Source organism: Taudactylus pleione, unplaced genomic scaffold (assembly GCF_031769625.1).
Source record: "Taudactylus pleione unplaced genomic scaffold, aTauple2 ptg000436l, whole genome shotgun sequence".
Lineage (NCBI taxonomy): Eukaryota > Metazoa > Chordata > Amphibia > Anura > Myobatrachidae > Taudactylus > Taudactylus pleione.
Genome location: NW_028284838.1, coordinates 4,156,799 through 4,171,760, shown reverse-complemented (window position 1 = coordinate 4,171,760; position 14,962 = coordinate 4,156,799). Strand labels below are relative to the sequence as shown.

Here is a 14,962-nt window from a genome sequence, read left to right as displayed (position 1 = left end):
CATTACTTTACACAGGTGCTACAAAACTTGTGTTATTTGGGCATTAGGCTTGGAAAGCAGCAAATATGGAATTTTGGTACTTACCGGTAAATCCTTTTCTCGGATTCCACAGGGGACACTGGAAACAAGTACACTGGGATATAGAGGCATGGTTAGCTGGAGGTGGCACTTTAAATAATTAAGAAGTGTGAAGCTCCTCCCCCTCTATGCTCCACCAGCCCTCAGTTTAGAAAAATGAAGACCGCGAGGAGATGGGAGAACAACAGGAGTAAAGAGAAGGGAAGGTCACACAATAAACAGAACTACACAACACACGGAACGAACTGAACAGGCAGACGAAGAGCGCTGTGGTGGGCGTCCAGTGTTCCCTGTGGAATCAGAGAATAGGGTGTACCGTTAAGTACCAAAATCCCATTTTCTCTTTCATCCACTAGGGTACACTGGAAACAAGTAGACTGGGAGGGATGTAGTTTGGAAGCAGACGGTCTAAATGGCGACCGCCGGCTTCCAGACTTTCTAATCCCGGCGTGGTACTAGTGACAGGCGGCGAAAATTCAACGCCTGTCATTAACCAAATGCTGGAAGACCGACGCCCGGTATACCGAACAAAGGTAAGCCAGGCCCGGAAATTCGCGCGGGTGGGGGGGGGGGGAGGTGGTTGGGGGGTGGGGGGGTTAGGTTTAGGGCTCCCGGGGGGACTTAGGGCTAGGCTAGGGGAAGGGGGGGTTAGGGCTAGGCATCCCCGGGGGGGGACTTAAGTTTAGGCTGCAGGGTAGGGGAGTTAGGTTTAGGCACTTAGAGGGGGGATTAGGGTTTGGCACCCCTAAGGGAGGGTTAGGGGGGGGAATTAGGTTAGCAATACTTACCTTAGCGACGATCAGGATCTTCACTCGTGTCGGGCTGCTGCTGTCGGGATTTGAACCGCCGACCATGCGGCCGGCGGTAATACCTACTACACCCCACTGGGGACGTCCCAAAGTTTTCCCCCACAGGCGGGAGCGCTCTGAGGAACCGGCAGAACAAGACGGCCAAATCAGGAAGCTGAGCCGCAACTTGTCAAACCTATAAAACTTCACAAAGGAATGTACAGAGGACCAAGTAGCCACACGGCACAATTGCATAGTGGAAGCACCCCGACGTGCCGCCCACGACGAACCCACAGAGCGTGTGGAATGTGCTGAAATAGACGGAGGAGGCTTATCGCTGCTGACATGAGCCTGACGTAGAACCAGTCGACACCACCTCACCAACGTTTTTTGTAATGCTGGCCAACCCCTCCGAATAGCATCATACAGAACAAAAAAGCAAATCCGTCTTACAGAAGACACTGTCAGAGCCACACAGACACGGAGTGCTCTAACAACATCCAGAGTCGAGGATACTTCAGAGTCCTCATCCAAGGAAGGCACCAGAATAGGCTGATGTATGTGGAAAGCCGACAACAACCTTAGGAAGGAAAGCAGGTACGTCCTGAGCTCCGCCCTATCAACATGAAAGATAAAGGTATGGGGGCTTACTAGACAGGGCCCCTCAACTCCGAAATCCGACAGGCTGAAGCCAATGCCAGGAGAAGAACCATCTTCCAAGACAAATACTTGATATCTTCCTCATCAAGCGGCTCAAACCTGGAAGACTGAAGAACGCAAGAACCAAAATTCCAGTCCCAGGGAGCTGAAGGTGGAATAAAAGGTGGCTGCACCCGCAACACTCCATGAAGAAAAGTCTGCACCTGAGGTATGAGGGCCAATATGCGTTGATAGAGAGGGCAGATAAGTGCACTATTAAGGACCCTAAACGGACGCCCATATTGAGCCACATTTGAAGAGAAAAAAAATAAATAAAAATCCTGTATTGAAAATCCCGACTGTCACACCATGCTACATAAGACCGCCAAATTCAGTGGCAATGCGCAGTCGTAACCGGTTTTCTGGCACAAACCATAGTGGGGATTTTGTCTCAAGATAGCGGCCTCAACAGCCACCCCGTTAAACGCAGCTGCACTAGGTTGGGGTGTACGAAGGGACCCTGTTGCAGAAGGTCCGGACTAAGTGGTAGAGGCCACGGGTCGTCTGCGAAGAGAGTCCGAATGTCCGAGAACCAATACCTCAGAGGTCAGTCCGGTGCCATGAGTATGGCCAAGGCCGACTCATGTTTTATCCACTTTAGAAGACAAGGAAGTAGTGGAAGTGGAGGAAACAGGCAAACCATGTCATAGGTCAATGGAACTGTGAGCACGTCCACTGCCTCCACAGACGGATCCAGAGTTCTGGACACGTATGTTGGTAGCTGATGGTTTAGTCGAGATGCCATGAGGTCCACCTGAGGCCGACCCCATCAACGGACAAGGGCTTGGAATAAGTCTGGTGAAGCCTCCATTCCCCAGGATGGAGATCCTGGCGACTGAGAACACTGCTGACAGGAGCACTAACTGGCCCTTCCGGGTAACATCTCGCATAGCCATGAGACTGAGTTCCACCGTGTCGATATAAGCGACGGCCATCGTGTTGTCCGACTGTACACTCACTGGTTGAGACCTTAGTAAGTGTGCTGCTTCGAGCAGATCGTTGTAATTGCTCTGAGTTCCAACACAGATAGAGGTCACAACACTCCGAACCTTCGACCTGCCAAGAGATGGTTGGGTTGCATCCACCAGAGGAGAGACATCCTGGTTGTCGGGCCAACCGGATTATCCAATGTTAGAGTAGGTGAGACCCTGACCCCTGTGTTAGGAGGTCCAGCTGGAACACACGAGAGTGGATCGTCCAAATTGAAGTGCCTCGAAGACAGCTACCATCTTTCCCAAGATATGAAGGCAAATAAGTAAAGACACCTTCATTAACCTGAGAGCTAGCTGAACTAGTAGTCAAATGTCCTGGGATTTGTCTTCCGGTAGGAACACCCGCTGTAACCTCGTAGCCAGGATCGTAGACGGAATTAGGTTGGATTTTGGTTTGATTTTGTTTTTTTTAAATAGATCAGCTAGCCATGCTGCGTCAGAGTCTTGTATGTCAATAAGGCGTGGTCCCATAGAGGAGATTACAATGGGCCTTGATCAACCGATCGTCTAAGTAAGGAATTATTGTCACACCTGATGTCCGAAGGTGTGAAATCATGACAGACATGACCTTGGTGAAAATACGGGGTGCCGAGGAAAAAAACGAACGGCAATGCCCAAAACTGATCGTGATAACTCACAAAAAACGCAAGAAAGCTTGATGCGGTTCCCAATATAGGAAATGTAGATACGCATCCATTATATCTAGATAAATTAAAAACTCCACCAGTTTTAAGCTCGCAATGACTGAGTGAATCAACTCCATCTTGACACGATGAACCATGAGATACTGGTTTAAAGACTTGAGGTTCAGGCTAGGCCTGACAGACCAGTCCGGCCTGGTTACCACAAAGAAAGTTTGAGAAGAACCCCACACTACAATGATGTATCGGAAAAGGAACCAGCACTGCCGAATTTAGGAGACAGAATTGCTTCTTGCAGAACCTTGGCCTGGGGATGGTCCTTGGCTGGATTCTTTTGGGGTTCCCTGCGTCTCGGACGTGAACCCCATAATGTTAGGGATGCTGGTATAGAGGAGCCTTGACGTTGGCCCAGCGCTTATTCATATATTTGCAAATGTATGTAAACCAATACCTCTGAATTTCTATTATCATGTAGGATTCAAGTATTTTTGTTGATTTTGTTGCAGTGTGCTGGAGGGAAAATCCCTTTTTTTTTCTAGAACCTTGGCCTTATCCGATTACATTGCCAGACCCATAGTGAAGAAACGATTTGAAGGTGATCTTCGAAATCTATCCTGTACCCAACAGACTAATGGTGTTTTCAAACCTGTTGTCAAGTCCGTAAGTGAGCTCCTGCCATAGGAGAGCCCAAGTGGGACGGGAGACAGTCACGCCACTTGTTTTCAACTGGATGTAAGTCCTGTGCAACCCTCTGTTGGCGACTTCTACTTCTGTCACCACTAGCATGTGTGGAAGCACCCCTGGCTCCACCACGAATGGGCTGCGGTGTCAAAAGGTATGAAACTTGGGAACAGTGTAAATCCTTCTAGATGGCGGGGCAGTTGAAGGGAAGAAAGTAGATTTACCCCATGTGGCTTGGGATATTCATTAGTCAAGTTCTGGACCAAAATACATATCACCCATGAACTGCAGACCTACAACCGCCCCCCTTTGAATTCTGCATCCGCCTGCCAAAAGCGCAGCCAGAGAGCTCTGCGGCTGCAATAGTGGAAGCGAATATACGTGCACTGATCTGGCTGATATCCATGAAGCCTCTCCCATGTATATCGCCGATTCACTGATGTGTTCTACTAGGAATCATAACTCTGCTCTGAAAGTAGCCCAGACCCATTATGAACTGCCTCACTTGGCAGGCTACAGTCTTGTTAACCCAAGCGCTAACAATTGTTGGTCTGAATTGTGCTCCTGCAGCAGTGTACACAGGAGTTCATTCAGACCCGCTCGCTGGATGCGTACCCTCGCTCCCAGCGTATGCAAATTCGGCTAAGTGACGGCATGGCAGGCGGTCGCACGGCAAGGCATAAGCACGCCCACTATGTCTTGGCGTGCGATCGCTTTGTGTATGTAGACGCCCACCAGCCTGTCTTAAGACGCCCACTAGCGAATGTCATCTCCAGGAAGTGTATGCAAGCATCGGTACATTGGGTACCATCGGCAGCGAACGCAGCGCTTGACTATACCCTGCCGCAAGTACTGCGAGCACTTCAGTGTGAAATACAACCAGGTGACGTGTACTAGGACGCTGCCTGTTAATTATACACGCCTCAAAAACAGCGTTCAGACGCTCAGGCACTCCTGTGTTTGCACCTCCACTCCCCCATTTATAGTGGCCTGCCCCTGTTACCACCTACAAACGGCCTCTCCTGTCACTCACTCTGCTAGGCAGTCTATGTGCAACAAGCGACCGCTTCCCGATCTCTCGCACTGGTTCGCGCACGTGCATTGCGATGCATACGCAGAGAGCGACTATTGGCCAGCTACGAGCGTTCGCATGATAGCGAGCGGCTCTGATTCAGCTGCACAGATCGGACTGTTGTTTCTAGCTTACGATCCGAAGGGTCCATAAATGACGTTGTACCTAGGACCAGAAACGTTCTTTGATAGCCGAGAACCAGATGCATCCACTGGTGGACTGGAGTCGAAACGTCTCGGAATCTGAAAACACTTATCTGGTTGCTTCCAGGCTGCTGAAAGCTGGACCTGAAGTTACCACTGAATATGGAAAAACAACAGACTTCCTTTTGCTGTTTACCAAATAGATGAAACTATTCAGGTACTATGGTTACTGTGAAAATAAGTAACTGCTGACCGCCAACATTAATGGCTCAACCCCCCCGAGAAGTGGAGGGCATTTTACTAATGGAACCCTTATTCACTGATTTGGACAGTCCTCTCGCCGAGGCGGATAGTAATTCATAATGCCCGCCAAGCTGAGGCCCACGGAGTAGTAGGCGAGGGAATCATATCAACAGTGGAATCTGGACACGCATCACAGACAGTGGTACAGACAGTAGGATTTGGCTGTAGAAGTGTTGTTATTGCTTTTAGAGCAAACAACTTCTGAGAAGCTTTGTTAGCTCCTGACACAGTAGAGACACCCAACCCACTCATATACAGATAGAGATCAGCAAAGGGGGAGAATCACACCAATCCCTTTTCCAATTAATGGATTCCGTGTAAGCACCAGCCAGTCAGAACATCCCAGTGCAGTGTTCACTCTAGCTCCGGCGGCAGGCAGGGCGCCGGAGCTAGAGAGGGCACTTCCAGGCACGCACCCGAAAAGGGGGCATGTCTATAAGATGCATCACCTTTTCGCCACTCTTGGGGGCGTGCCCGGCACTTACGGACACGGCGGGCAGCCCCCAAGCGCTGCTGACAGGTAGAATAGATGCCGGGCGCATGCGCCCAACATCTATTCACCGGCGGTCACCGGGTCACTGCACATTTCCCCACTCGCGGGACACTGCGACCCGCGGGTGAAGACGGCACCAGCAGGCTATCTTAGCGGTGCGCTGTGCGGTGAGGTCAGGGCGCTTTTTGCCCTCCAGAAGGAGGGCAGGGCGCAGCGCCCCGCTAAAACAGCCTAGCAGGAATGCTACCTGTGTACTCACAGCCTTTGAAAGGAATGTCAGAAGGTGTTGTAGCCTTGCAGTCTCTGTAAAATGTCTCCTGCACTCAGCCTGGGAGGAGAGATGCAGGGAGACAGTGAAACAAACTAGTTAAAGCGGCAGCAGTGCTGTTTGTTACAGCCTGCTATAGCTGTGCAGTGAGAGCCCTCCATAGTGTCCAGCTCCTTAGGCACATTTTTCTCAACTGAGGGCTGGTGGGGCATAGAGGGGGAGGAGCTTCACACTTCTAAATTATTTAAAGTGTTATTTAAATCTGTGCTGACATCTACACTACACATGGGTGAGGAGAGAGGTGTCCTCTGCAAAAAGGAAGATTCTGAGGAAAACGGCCCAAACCCTGAACACATAAATGGTTCCGGACACTGGTGATTTAATCAGATGAACATTTCCGGATTGCTGTGTATAGTCAGCCATGACAACAAATTAAAGCAGGCTTTATTGTTTTTGTGATTAAATATTTATATGTATTAACTGTAACTGGTTATTGTAATTTAATCTTGGTGATGTGATTGCTTTGTTCTCTTATGGTAGCAATTTTATTTTATTAACATATATGGGTCAAAAGCAATGTTTAATTTTATTGAGAGCGCAATATAATGTATTATTTTATTAATTCTATTAAATGGAAAGGGCAATATTGTTAATGGTTTTAATTAAAAAGTTTTCATGATTAGGCTACATTTACTATTTTATTGCTATAATAGCCGATAAACCTGGTTTCACCTGGACAGATAGATATTTAGTGTTTCCATTTCCATCTCACCTCTCCAGTAACACATTAATTGTTCACCTCTATAGTAATGCATCACTGCATAGTAAGACACTACCTTCCCTCACCAGTAGGCCGCCCATACACTTGCTGCAGAGGCCGCCGGGAGGGAGGCGTGACGCAACAGACCAGATGGCAAGTTATGGTGCATACACACGGTCAGACTTCTTAGATCAACGATGAACGATTTTACCAACGATCTCATTAACGATTAACTATTTAAATTATGAAGTCTTCCAAGTTGGACTGCAGACAGACGACTACAGATATCGTTATCTGACCTTCAGGCACGCACATCGTTGGTCGATGCATGCCAACGATATGAACGATGTAACGATTTTTTCCATCATTATCCTTCATATCGTCAAGAATATCTGACCGTGTGTACCCTCCATTAGTGTGTATGAACAACCATCATCGGCAGATACCTGTATATCTTTCAGGTGTGTACCCAGCTTTACACATTTTCCTCTAACACCTCTAGTAGTAGTAGTAACACATTCCCTTCCCTCACTATTAAATAGGGGAGTCACACCAACTACCAGTGATGTCTGGCAGTACTCGGGATGACAGTTGGTGTTTGAATATAAACTGTGCTAGAGGCGTTGATGAGTCAGTCAGTCCATCTGATTTTATATACGAGATAGATTGTAAGCTATTGCCATCCCGCTACGTATCTATTATATCATCTCATGTGACCCCGCTATAGATTTCACATTCCAACTCTCATATTCTTTATTGTAATTGTTTTATATTTATATATTCTTTTTTGGTTTTATGCAAAATACAATATGCAAGATTTAATCTGGTTTAGGATATACATTTTTTTCAATCTAAGGGGGAGATTTACCATACCTTCTAAAAAAACAAACAAAAAAAAAAAACAAGTGGAAGTGTTGCACATAGCAACCAATCAGGTTGTAGCTACCATTTTCTAGAATGTACTAAATAAATGATACCTAGAATATGATTAGTTGACATAGGGAACACCTCCACGGGTCCTCTGTAGAAGGCTTCGTAAATATCTCTTTCAATTATTTTATTACGTGCACTGGAGCACTTGCTATATCATTCCAATCCCCATCAGAACAATATACAGTGCATCCGAAAAGTATTCACAACGCTTCACTTTTTCCACAGTTTGTTATGTTCCAGCCCGATTCCAAAATGGAATAAATTCATTTTTGTCCTCAAAATTCTACACACAATACCCCATAATGACAAGTTTGAGATTTTTGGAAATTAAATTAAAAAAAAAAAAAAAAAAAACACTAAGAAATCACATGTACATAAGTATTCACCGCCTTTGCCATGAAGCTCAAAATTGAGCCCAGGTGCATCCTGTTTCCACTGATCATCCTTGAGATGTTCCTACAGCTTAATTGGAGTCTTTCTGTTGTAAATTCAATTGATTGGACATTATTTTGAAAGGCGTACACCTGTCTATATAAGGTCCCACACTTGACAGTGCATGTCAGAGCACAAACCAAGCATGAAGTCCAAGGAATTGTCTGTAGACCTCTGAGACAGGATTGTCTCGAGGCACAAATCTGGGGAAGGGTACAAAAAAATATCTGCTGCTTTGAAGGTCCCAATGAGCACAGTGGCCTCCATCATCCGTAAATGGAAGAAGTTCGGAACCACCAAGACTCTTCTTAGAGTTGTCCGGCCGTCTAAACTGAGCGATCGGGGGAGAAGGGCCCTAGTCAGGGAGGTGACCAAGAACCAGATGGTCACTCTGTCAGAGCTACAGCATTCCTCTGTGGAGAGAGGAGAACCTTCCAGAAGGACAACCATCTCTGCAGCAATCCACCAATCAGGCCTGTATGATAGAGTGGCCAGACGGCAGCCACTACTTAGTAAAAAGCACATGGCAGCCCGCCTGGAGTTTCCCAAAATGCACCTGAAGGACACTCAGACCATTAGAGACAAAAGTTGAACTCTTTGGCGTGAATGCCAAACGTAATATTTGGAGGAAACCAGGCACCACTCATCACCAGGCCAATACCAACCCTACAGTGAAGCATGGTGGTGGAAGCATCATGCTGTGGGGATGTTTTTCAGCGGCAGGAACTGGGAGACTAGTCAGGATAGAGGGAAAGATGAATGCAGCAATGTACAGACACATCCTGGATGAAAACCTGCTCCAGAGCGATCTTGACCTCAGACTGGGGCGACTGTTCATCTTTCAGCAGGACAACTACCCTAAGCACACAGCCAAGATATCAAAGGAGTGGCTTCAGGACAACTCTGTGAATGTCCTTGAGTGGCCCAGCCAGAGCCCAGACTTGAATCCAATTGAACATCTCTGGAAAGATCTGAAAATGGCTGTGCACCGACGCGTCCCATCCAACTTGATGGATCTTGAGAGGTGCTGCAAAGAGGAATGGGCGAAACTGTCCAAAGATAGGTGTGCCAAGCTTGTGGCATCATATTCAAAAAGATGTGAGGCTATAATTGCTGCCAAAGGTGCATCAACAAAGTATTGAGCAAAGGTTGTGAATACTTTTGTACATGTGATTTCTTAGTTGTTTTTTTGTTTATTAAATTTGCAAAAATCGCAAAACAACTTTTTACACGCTGTCATTATGGAGTATTGTGTGTAGAATTTTGAGGACAAAAATGATTTATTCCATTTTGGAATAAGGCTGTAACATAACAAAATGTAGAAAAAGTGAAGCGTTGTGAATACTTTCCGGATGCACTGTATATCATATGATAGATCTAATAGTATGTATTCAGATTAAGTGAACATAAACAACCTTTATCTAGCACAAGTTACAAACACTGAAGATATTTACATCTGCTGCTATATAATACACATATAAAAGAGGCAATCTTACCAATTTTATACTTCTTGCACACAAAATGACTCCAGCTATTGCCAACCCGGTGCTGATACTCTGTAACATAAGGACAATATTTTAAAATAATGACATTGTAATGCCAAGTAAAATGTGTCACAGCATTAAATATCAATAAATGTATAAAATTATCCAGTTACAATATAGGGTACATTACAAGTTTCTCGACTGCATATGAACAAGAGCAGGGTAGAGTTACAAGTTCAGTAAACACTACCATAGACCACTGCTACTTATTTAAATCATAGATTTTCTTATTTTTAGTACTGGTGTAGCCCAATGCTGAGATTAGTTCCTTAGAGCTCAAAACACATATTAAACAGGATTTCAGAGGCAAATCCAGTGCTGCTGGCTGCCTTTCATACTATTTGTGGACAAACAGAAGCACAACACTGTCCACCGCCACATAACTAAGCCTAAGGATGCAAGGTAAGCACAATTTACTTCATTAAACATTTTTGGCCTAAGGAAGCTGTGAAAAAAAAAAATGCTCATACTCTATGGCAGGGGTGGGGAACCTTTTCCTGCTGAGTGCCATTTTGATATATATAACATTATTCGCGGGCCCGTGCAGGCCACGCCCCCTCCGCGCGACGTCACAGGGGCCATAATCGCTGGTGATTACAGCAATGCCCGAGCTATAAGGGCAGTGGTGTGACCATCTGAAGCGTCCTACGGATGCTCCAGGCGGCACTGCTGCATAGATTCTGGTTGCAGTGTGCCATTCTAGGCACCCTGCTAGCTAGATGAGGCTAGAAGAAAAAGCTCCAAGGGCCAGACCAAATGATTCCAAGGGCCTTATATGGCCCCCAGGCCTGAGGTTCCCCATCCCTGCTCTAGGGTGTTGTGATTCAATAAAGTTTGGGAAAAGCTTTTGTTTTTTTTTTTTCTAAAATTCCTATTAAAATGTTTTTTATTACACATTGTTGTGTGCACAAAAACGGTCTCTAACTTTACATATTATCAAGTTTTTTTGCACCCCGTTTTATATATTATTGATTTATAAGGAGTGGCAATACGTCTGCGAGTGGCAGCATATTTATTTATATAAAAATATAGTATTTTCCATAGCACCAAAGAACAATACTTTTACCCTTTTTTGGATGTAAGAGGGTTTTTTTTTTTGGGGGGGGGAGCATAATTTTCTTCCAATTTTACTTATATTTTCACAATTTTATCGATTTGTTTGTACTGAGTACAGTACCTCTAATGTATTCAGAAAATGTAAACATGTCCCCCGTGACCCTCATTGATTTTGCATCCGATTTTGATTTATTGTTGCCAATATGTAGGTGAGCTATATATCGTTTCGGTCCTGTCCTTAAATATGGCCACCTCTTGGAAGTAGTACTAGTGACAAACATCACTGGGATTCCAAGTTATATCCCAATACAGAAGCAATGTCACCAAGATATTCTATGGGAACTCTATGACATGTGCCAGGGTATGTGTGCTGGAGGAAGAGAACTCTGTGTTTTACTCGATTATTGTGAAAGATCATTATAAAATGTATTTAAGTTGTGAAAAAAAAAAAAACATATATACCCAAATGAATAAAAAATTCAATTATAATTTACATTATTTTGAAATATTGCGATTGTGGTGCAAAATCGATAAAATGCTCTGGCAGAAAAATACATTTTAATTCAATCAGGATAACACAATTGGGAGCAGGGGGGGCGACGAAATTTCCAGTTCCTTCCTCCTACAGCTTAATTGTTTGCTGTAAATAAAAAAATCAGAGTTTAGAAACAAACATAGTGACATCGTGTGCCAAACAAGAAAACACTCTCAGCATAAGGGAATGCAAAGAGAAAGGGCCTCTGCAGCACCGCAGGTAGTGCTGTCTTGACAAGTGAAACAAAACAAACACTGCATTCAGGGCTTCCATCAGAAGCTGCAGGGCCTGGGACTGACAACATAGGCAGCCCCCCCCACAACCCCACGGAGCAAGGACAGAGATTCTCCCATCATGCTGAGTTCACAAAATGACAGAGGCATAGTATAGGTCACAAATGCACTCAAATAATCTTCCCGTACCTTCTGAGTGAGACTCACACAGCCACAAATAAAAAAAGAACAAGTAGGCAACATAATTAACATAACTACATAACATTGTGAAGGATTAGCTTACAGCTAAATAAATATCATAATCAAGAGAGAAAGTAACCGATGAACAAAGCAGCCCTCGCCAGTCCCACTATCCACATCCGCAACATGACATCTGACGTGCAATAATGCAAGAAGAGTAGGATACTCACCTTACCTCCTTCTTCTGTTCTGGCTGCTCCTCAGTCCAGTCCTCACACGTCGTAGCTCCTCTTTCACGCGCGCCGGCTCACAACAACAAAAACTTAATTGCACAGGCCAGCCATGATAGCATAGGTAGGAAGCGGCGAGAGAAGGCAGGATGGAGCGGTAGGGCAGGACGGAGCCGGAGGGCGGGCCCTTGCCTGTCACTCAGTGGCGGACTGGAGCATGAAGGGCCCACATGGCAAAGCAATAATAGAGGCCCACAAAAGGGTGTGGCCAGTCACTGGAGGGGGTGTGGCCAGCTACAATGGGAATATTTTATAGTCTTCTATTTTTACATACTAAAAATAGAATACTATAAAACTCACTCTCTCTCTATTAATGGGAGAGGTCAGTGATCTTCTCCTGTGCATGGCAGTCAGTTATGTGGTAAGGAAGATTGTGGTAGGTATCGGGGTCATGTAGGCAGTGCAGTGTTTGGTATGGAGGGGCCAGGTGGATCGTACAAACAGCCGAGGGATGGTGTTTGGTAAGGAGGGGTCAGGCGGTAGTGCATAGGTAGTGGTGAGTACGGAGGGGTCAGGGAGGTAGTGGTGAGTATGGAGGGGTCAGGGGGTAGTGCAGATAGGTAGTGGTGAGTATGGAGGGGTCAGGAGGTAGTGCAGATAGGTAGTGGTGAGTATGGAGGGGTCAGGGGGTAGTGCAGATAGGTAGTGGTGAGTATGGAGGGGTCAGGGGGTAGTGCAGATAGGTAGTGGTGAGTATGGAGGGGTCAGGGAGGTAGTGCAGATAGGTAGTGGTGAATATAGAGGGGTCAGGGGGTAGTGCAGATAGGTAGTGGTGAGTATGGAGGGGTCAGGGAGGTAGTGCAGATAGGTAGTGGTGAGTATGAGGGGGTCAGGGGGTAGTGCAGATAGGTATGGGTGAGTATAGATGGGTCAGGGAGGTAGTGCAGATAGGTAGTGGTGAATATGGAGGGGTCAGAGGGTAGTGCAGATAGGTAGTGGTGAGTATGGAGGGGTCAGAGGGTAGTGCAGATAGGTAGTGGTGAGTATGGGGGGGTCGGGAGGTAGTGCAGATAGGTAGTGGTGAATATGGAGGGGTCAGGGAGGTAGTTCAGATAGGTAGTGGTGAGTATGGAGGGGTCAGAGGGTAGTGCAGATAGGTAGTGGTGAGTATGGAGGGGTCAGGGGGTAGTGCAGTTAGGTAGTGGTGAATATGGAGGGGTCAGGGAGGTAGTGCAGATAGGTAGTGGTGAGTATGGAGGGGTCAGGGAGGTAGTGCAGTGAGAGTGGTGAGTATGGAGGGTTCGGTGCAGATAGGTAGTGGTGAGTATGGAGGGGTCAGTGAGGTAGTGCAGATAGGTAGTGGTGAGTATGGAGGGGTCAGGGAGGTAGTGCAGATAGGTAGTGGTGAGTATGGAGGGGTCAGGGGGTAGTGCAGATAGGTAGTGGTGAGTATGGAGGGGTCAGGGAGGTAGTGCAGATAGGTAGTGGTGAGTATGGAGGGGTCAGGGGGTAGTGCAGATAGGTAGTGGTGAGTATGGAGGGGTCAGTGAGGTAGTGCAGTGAGATAGTGGTGAGCATGGAGGGGTCAGGGGGTAGTACAGATAGGTAGTGGTGAGTATGGAGGGGTCAGTGAGGTAGTGCAGTGAGATAGTGGTGAGTATGGAGGGGTCAGGGAGGTAGTGCAGATAGGTAGTGGTGAGTATGGAGGGGTCAGTGAGGTAGTGCAGTGAGATAGTGGTGAGTATGGAGGGGTCAGGGGGTAGTGCAGATAGGTAGTGGTGAGTATGGAGGGGTCAGTGAGGTAGTGCAGTGAGATAGTGGTGAGTATGGAGGGGTCAGGGAGGTAGTGCAGATAGGTAGTGGTGAGTATGGAGGGGTCAGTGAGGTAGTGCAGTGAGATAGTGGTGAGTATGGAGGGGTCAGGGGGTAGTGCAGATAGGTAGTGGTGAGTATGGAGGGGTCAGGGAGGTAGTGCAGTGAGATAATGGTGAGTATGGAGGGGTCAGTGAGGTAGTGCAGATAGGTAGTGGTGAGTATGGAGGGGTCAGTGAGGTAGTGCAGATAGGTAGTGGTGAGTATGGAGGGGTCAGGGAGGTAGTGCAGATAGGTAGTGGTGAGTATGGAGGGGTCAGTGAGGTAGTGCAGATAGGTAGTGGTGAGTATGGAGGGGTCAGTGAGGTAGTGCAGATAGGTAGTGGTGAGTATGGAGGGGTCAGTGAGGTAGTGCAGATAGGTAGTGGTGAGTATGGAGGGGTCAGTGAGGTAGTGCAGATAGGTAGTGGTGAGTATGGAGGGGTCAGGGAGGTAGTGCAGATAGGTAGTGGTGAGTATGGGGGGGTACCTGCACAGGTTTTCCGTGGAGAACATATCTTGCCTGCTGAAGAGCTCTGAATACTGCCCGAAGTTCCAATATGTTGAATGGAAGCGCAGATTCTGCTGTTGTCCACTGTCCCTGAAACAACTGTGGACCTGTTACTGCTCCCCAGCCCCGGAGACTGGTATCTGTTGTCAGAAGGACCCAGTCCGCAATCCAAAAGGGGCGCCCCTTGTTTAGGTGAGCAGTCTGCAGCCACCTGGCCAGAGACAGACGTAACTCCGGAGAAAGCACCATTGTCTGTTTATTTATCTGATGGGGCAACCCATTCCATCTGGAGAGGATCAATTTCTGCAGAGGTCTGGAGTGAAACTGGGCATACTCCACCATATCAAACATCGACACCACGGATCCCAGTAACCTCATTGCCGAGTGAATAGACACTCGGCGACTCTGAAGGCAACTGCGTGCTTTTGCCTGCAATGCAGAGATCTTTACCTCCATCACAAAAATCCTCTGTTGTTGAGAGTCCAACAGGGCTCAGAGATAGAGCATCCTCTGTGAGGGAACCAGGGAGGATTTCTTCC

At 46.8% G+C, this 14,962-nt stretch overlaps 1 protein-coding gene across 2 annotated transcripts in view; it reads right to left on the bottom strand.

The window, feature by feature from the left end:
- The window catches only part of MISO1 (mitochondrial inner membrane subdomain organizer 1), a 62,514-nt gene that overhangs the window by 27,251 nt on the left and 20,301 nt on the right, over window positions 1–14,962 (bottom strand). For both annotated transcript variants that reach the window (XM_088447647.1, XM_088447648.1), the window contains exon 2: window positions 9,780–9,839. In XM_088447647.1, the coding sequence (XP_088303773.1) occupies window positions 9,780–9,839 (60 nt within the window). The remainder of the gene's footprint in view (window positions 1–9,779; window positions 9,840–14,962) is intronic.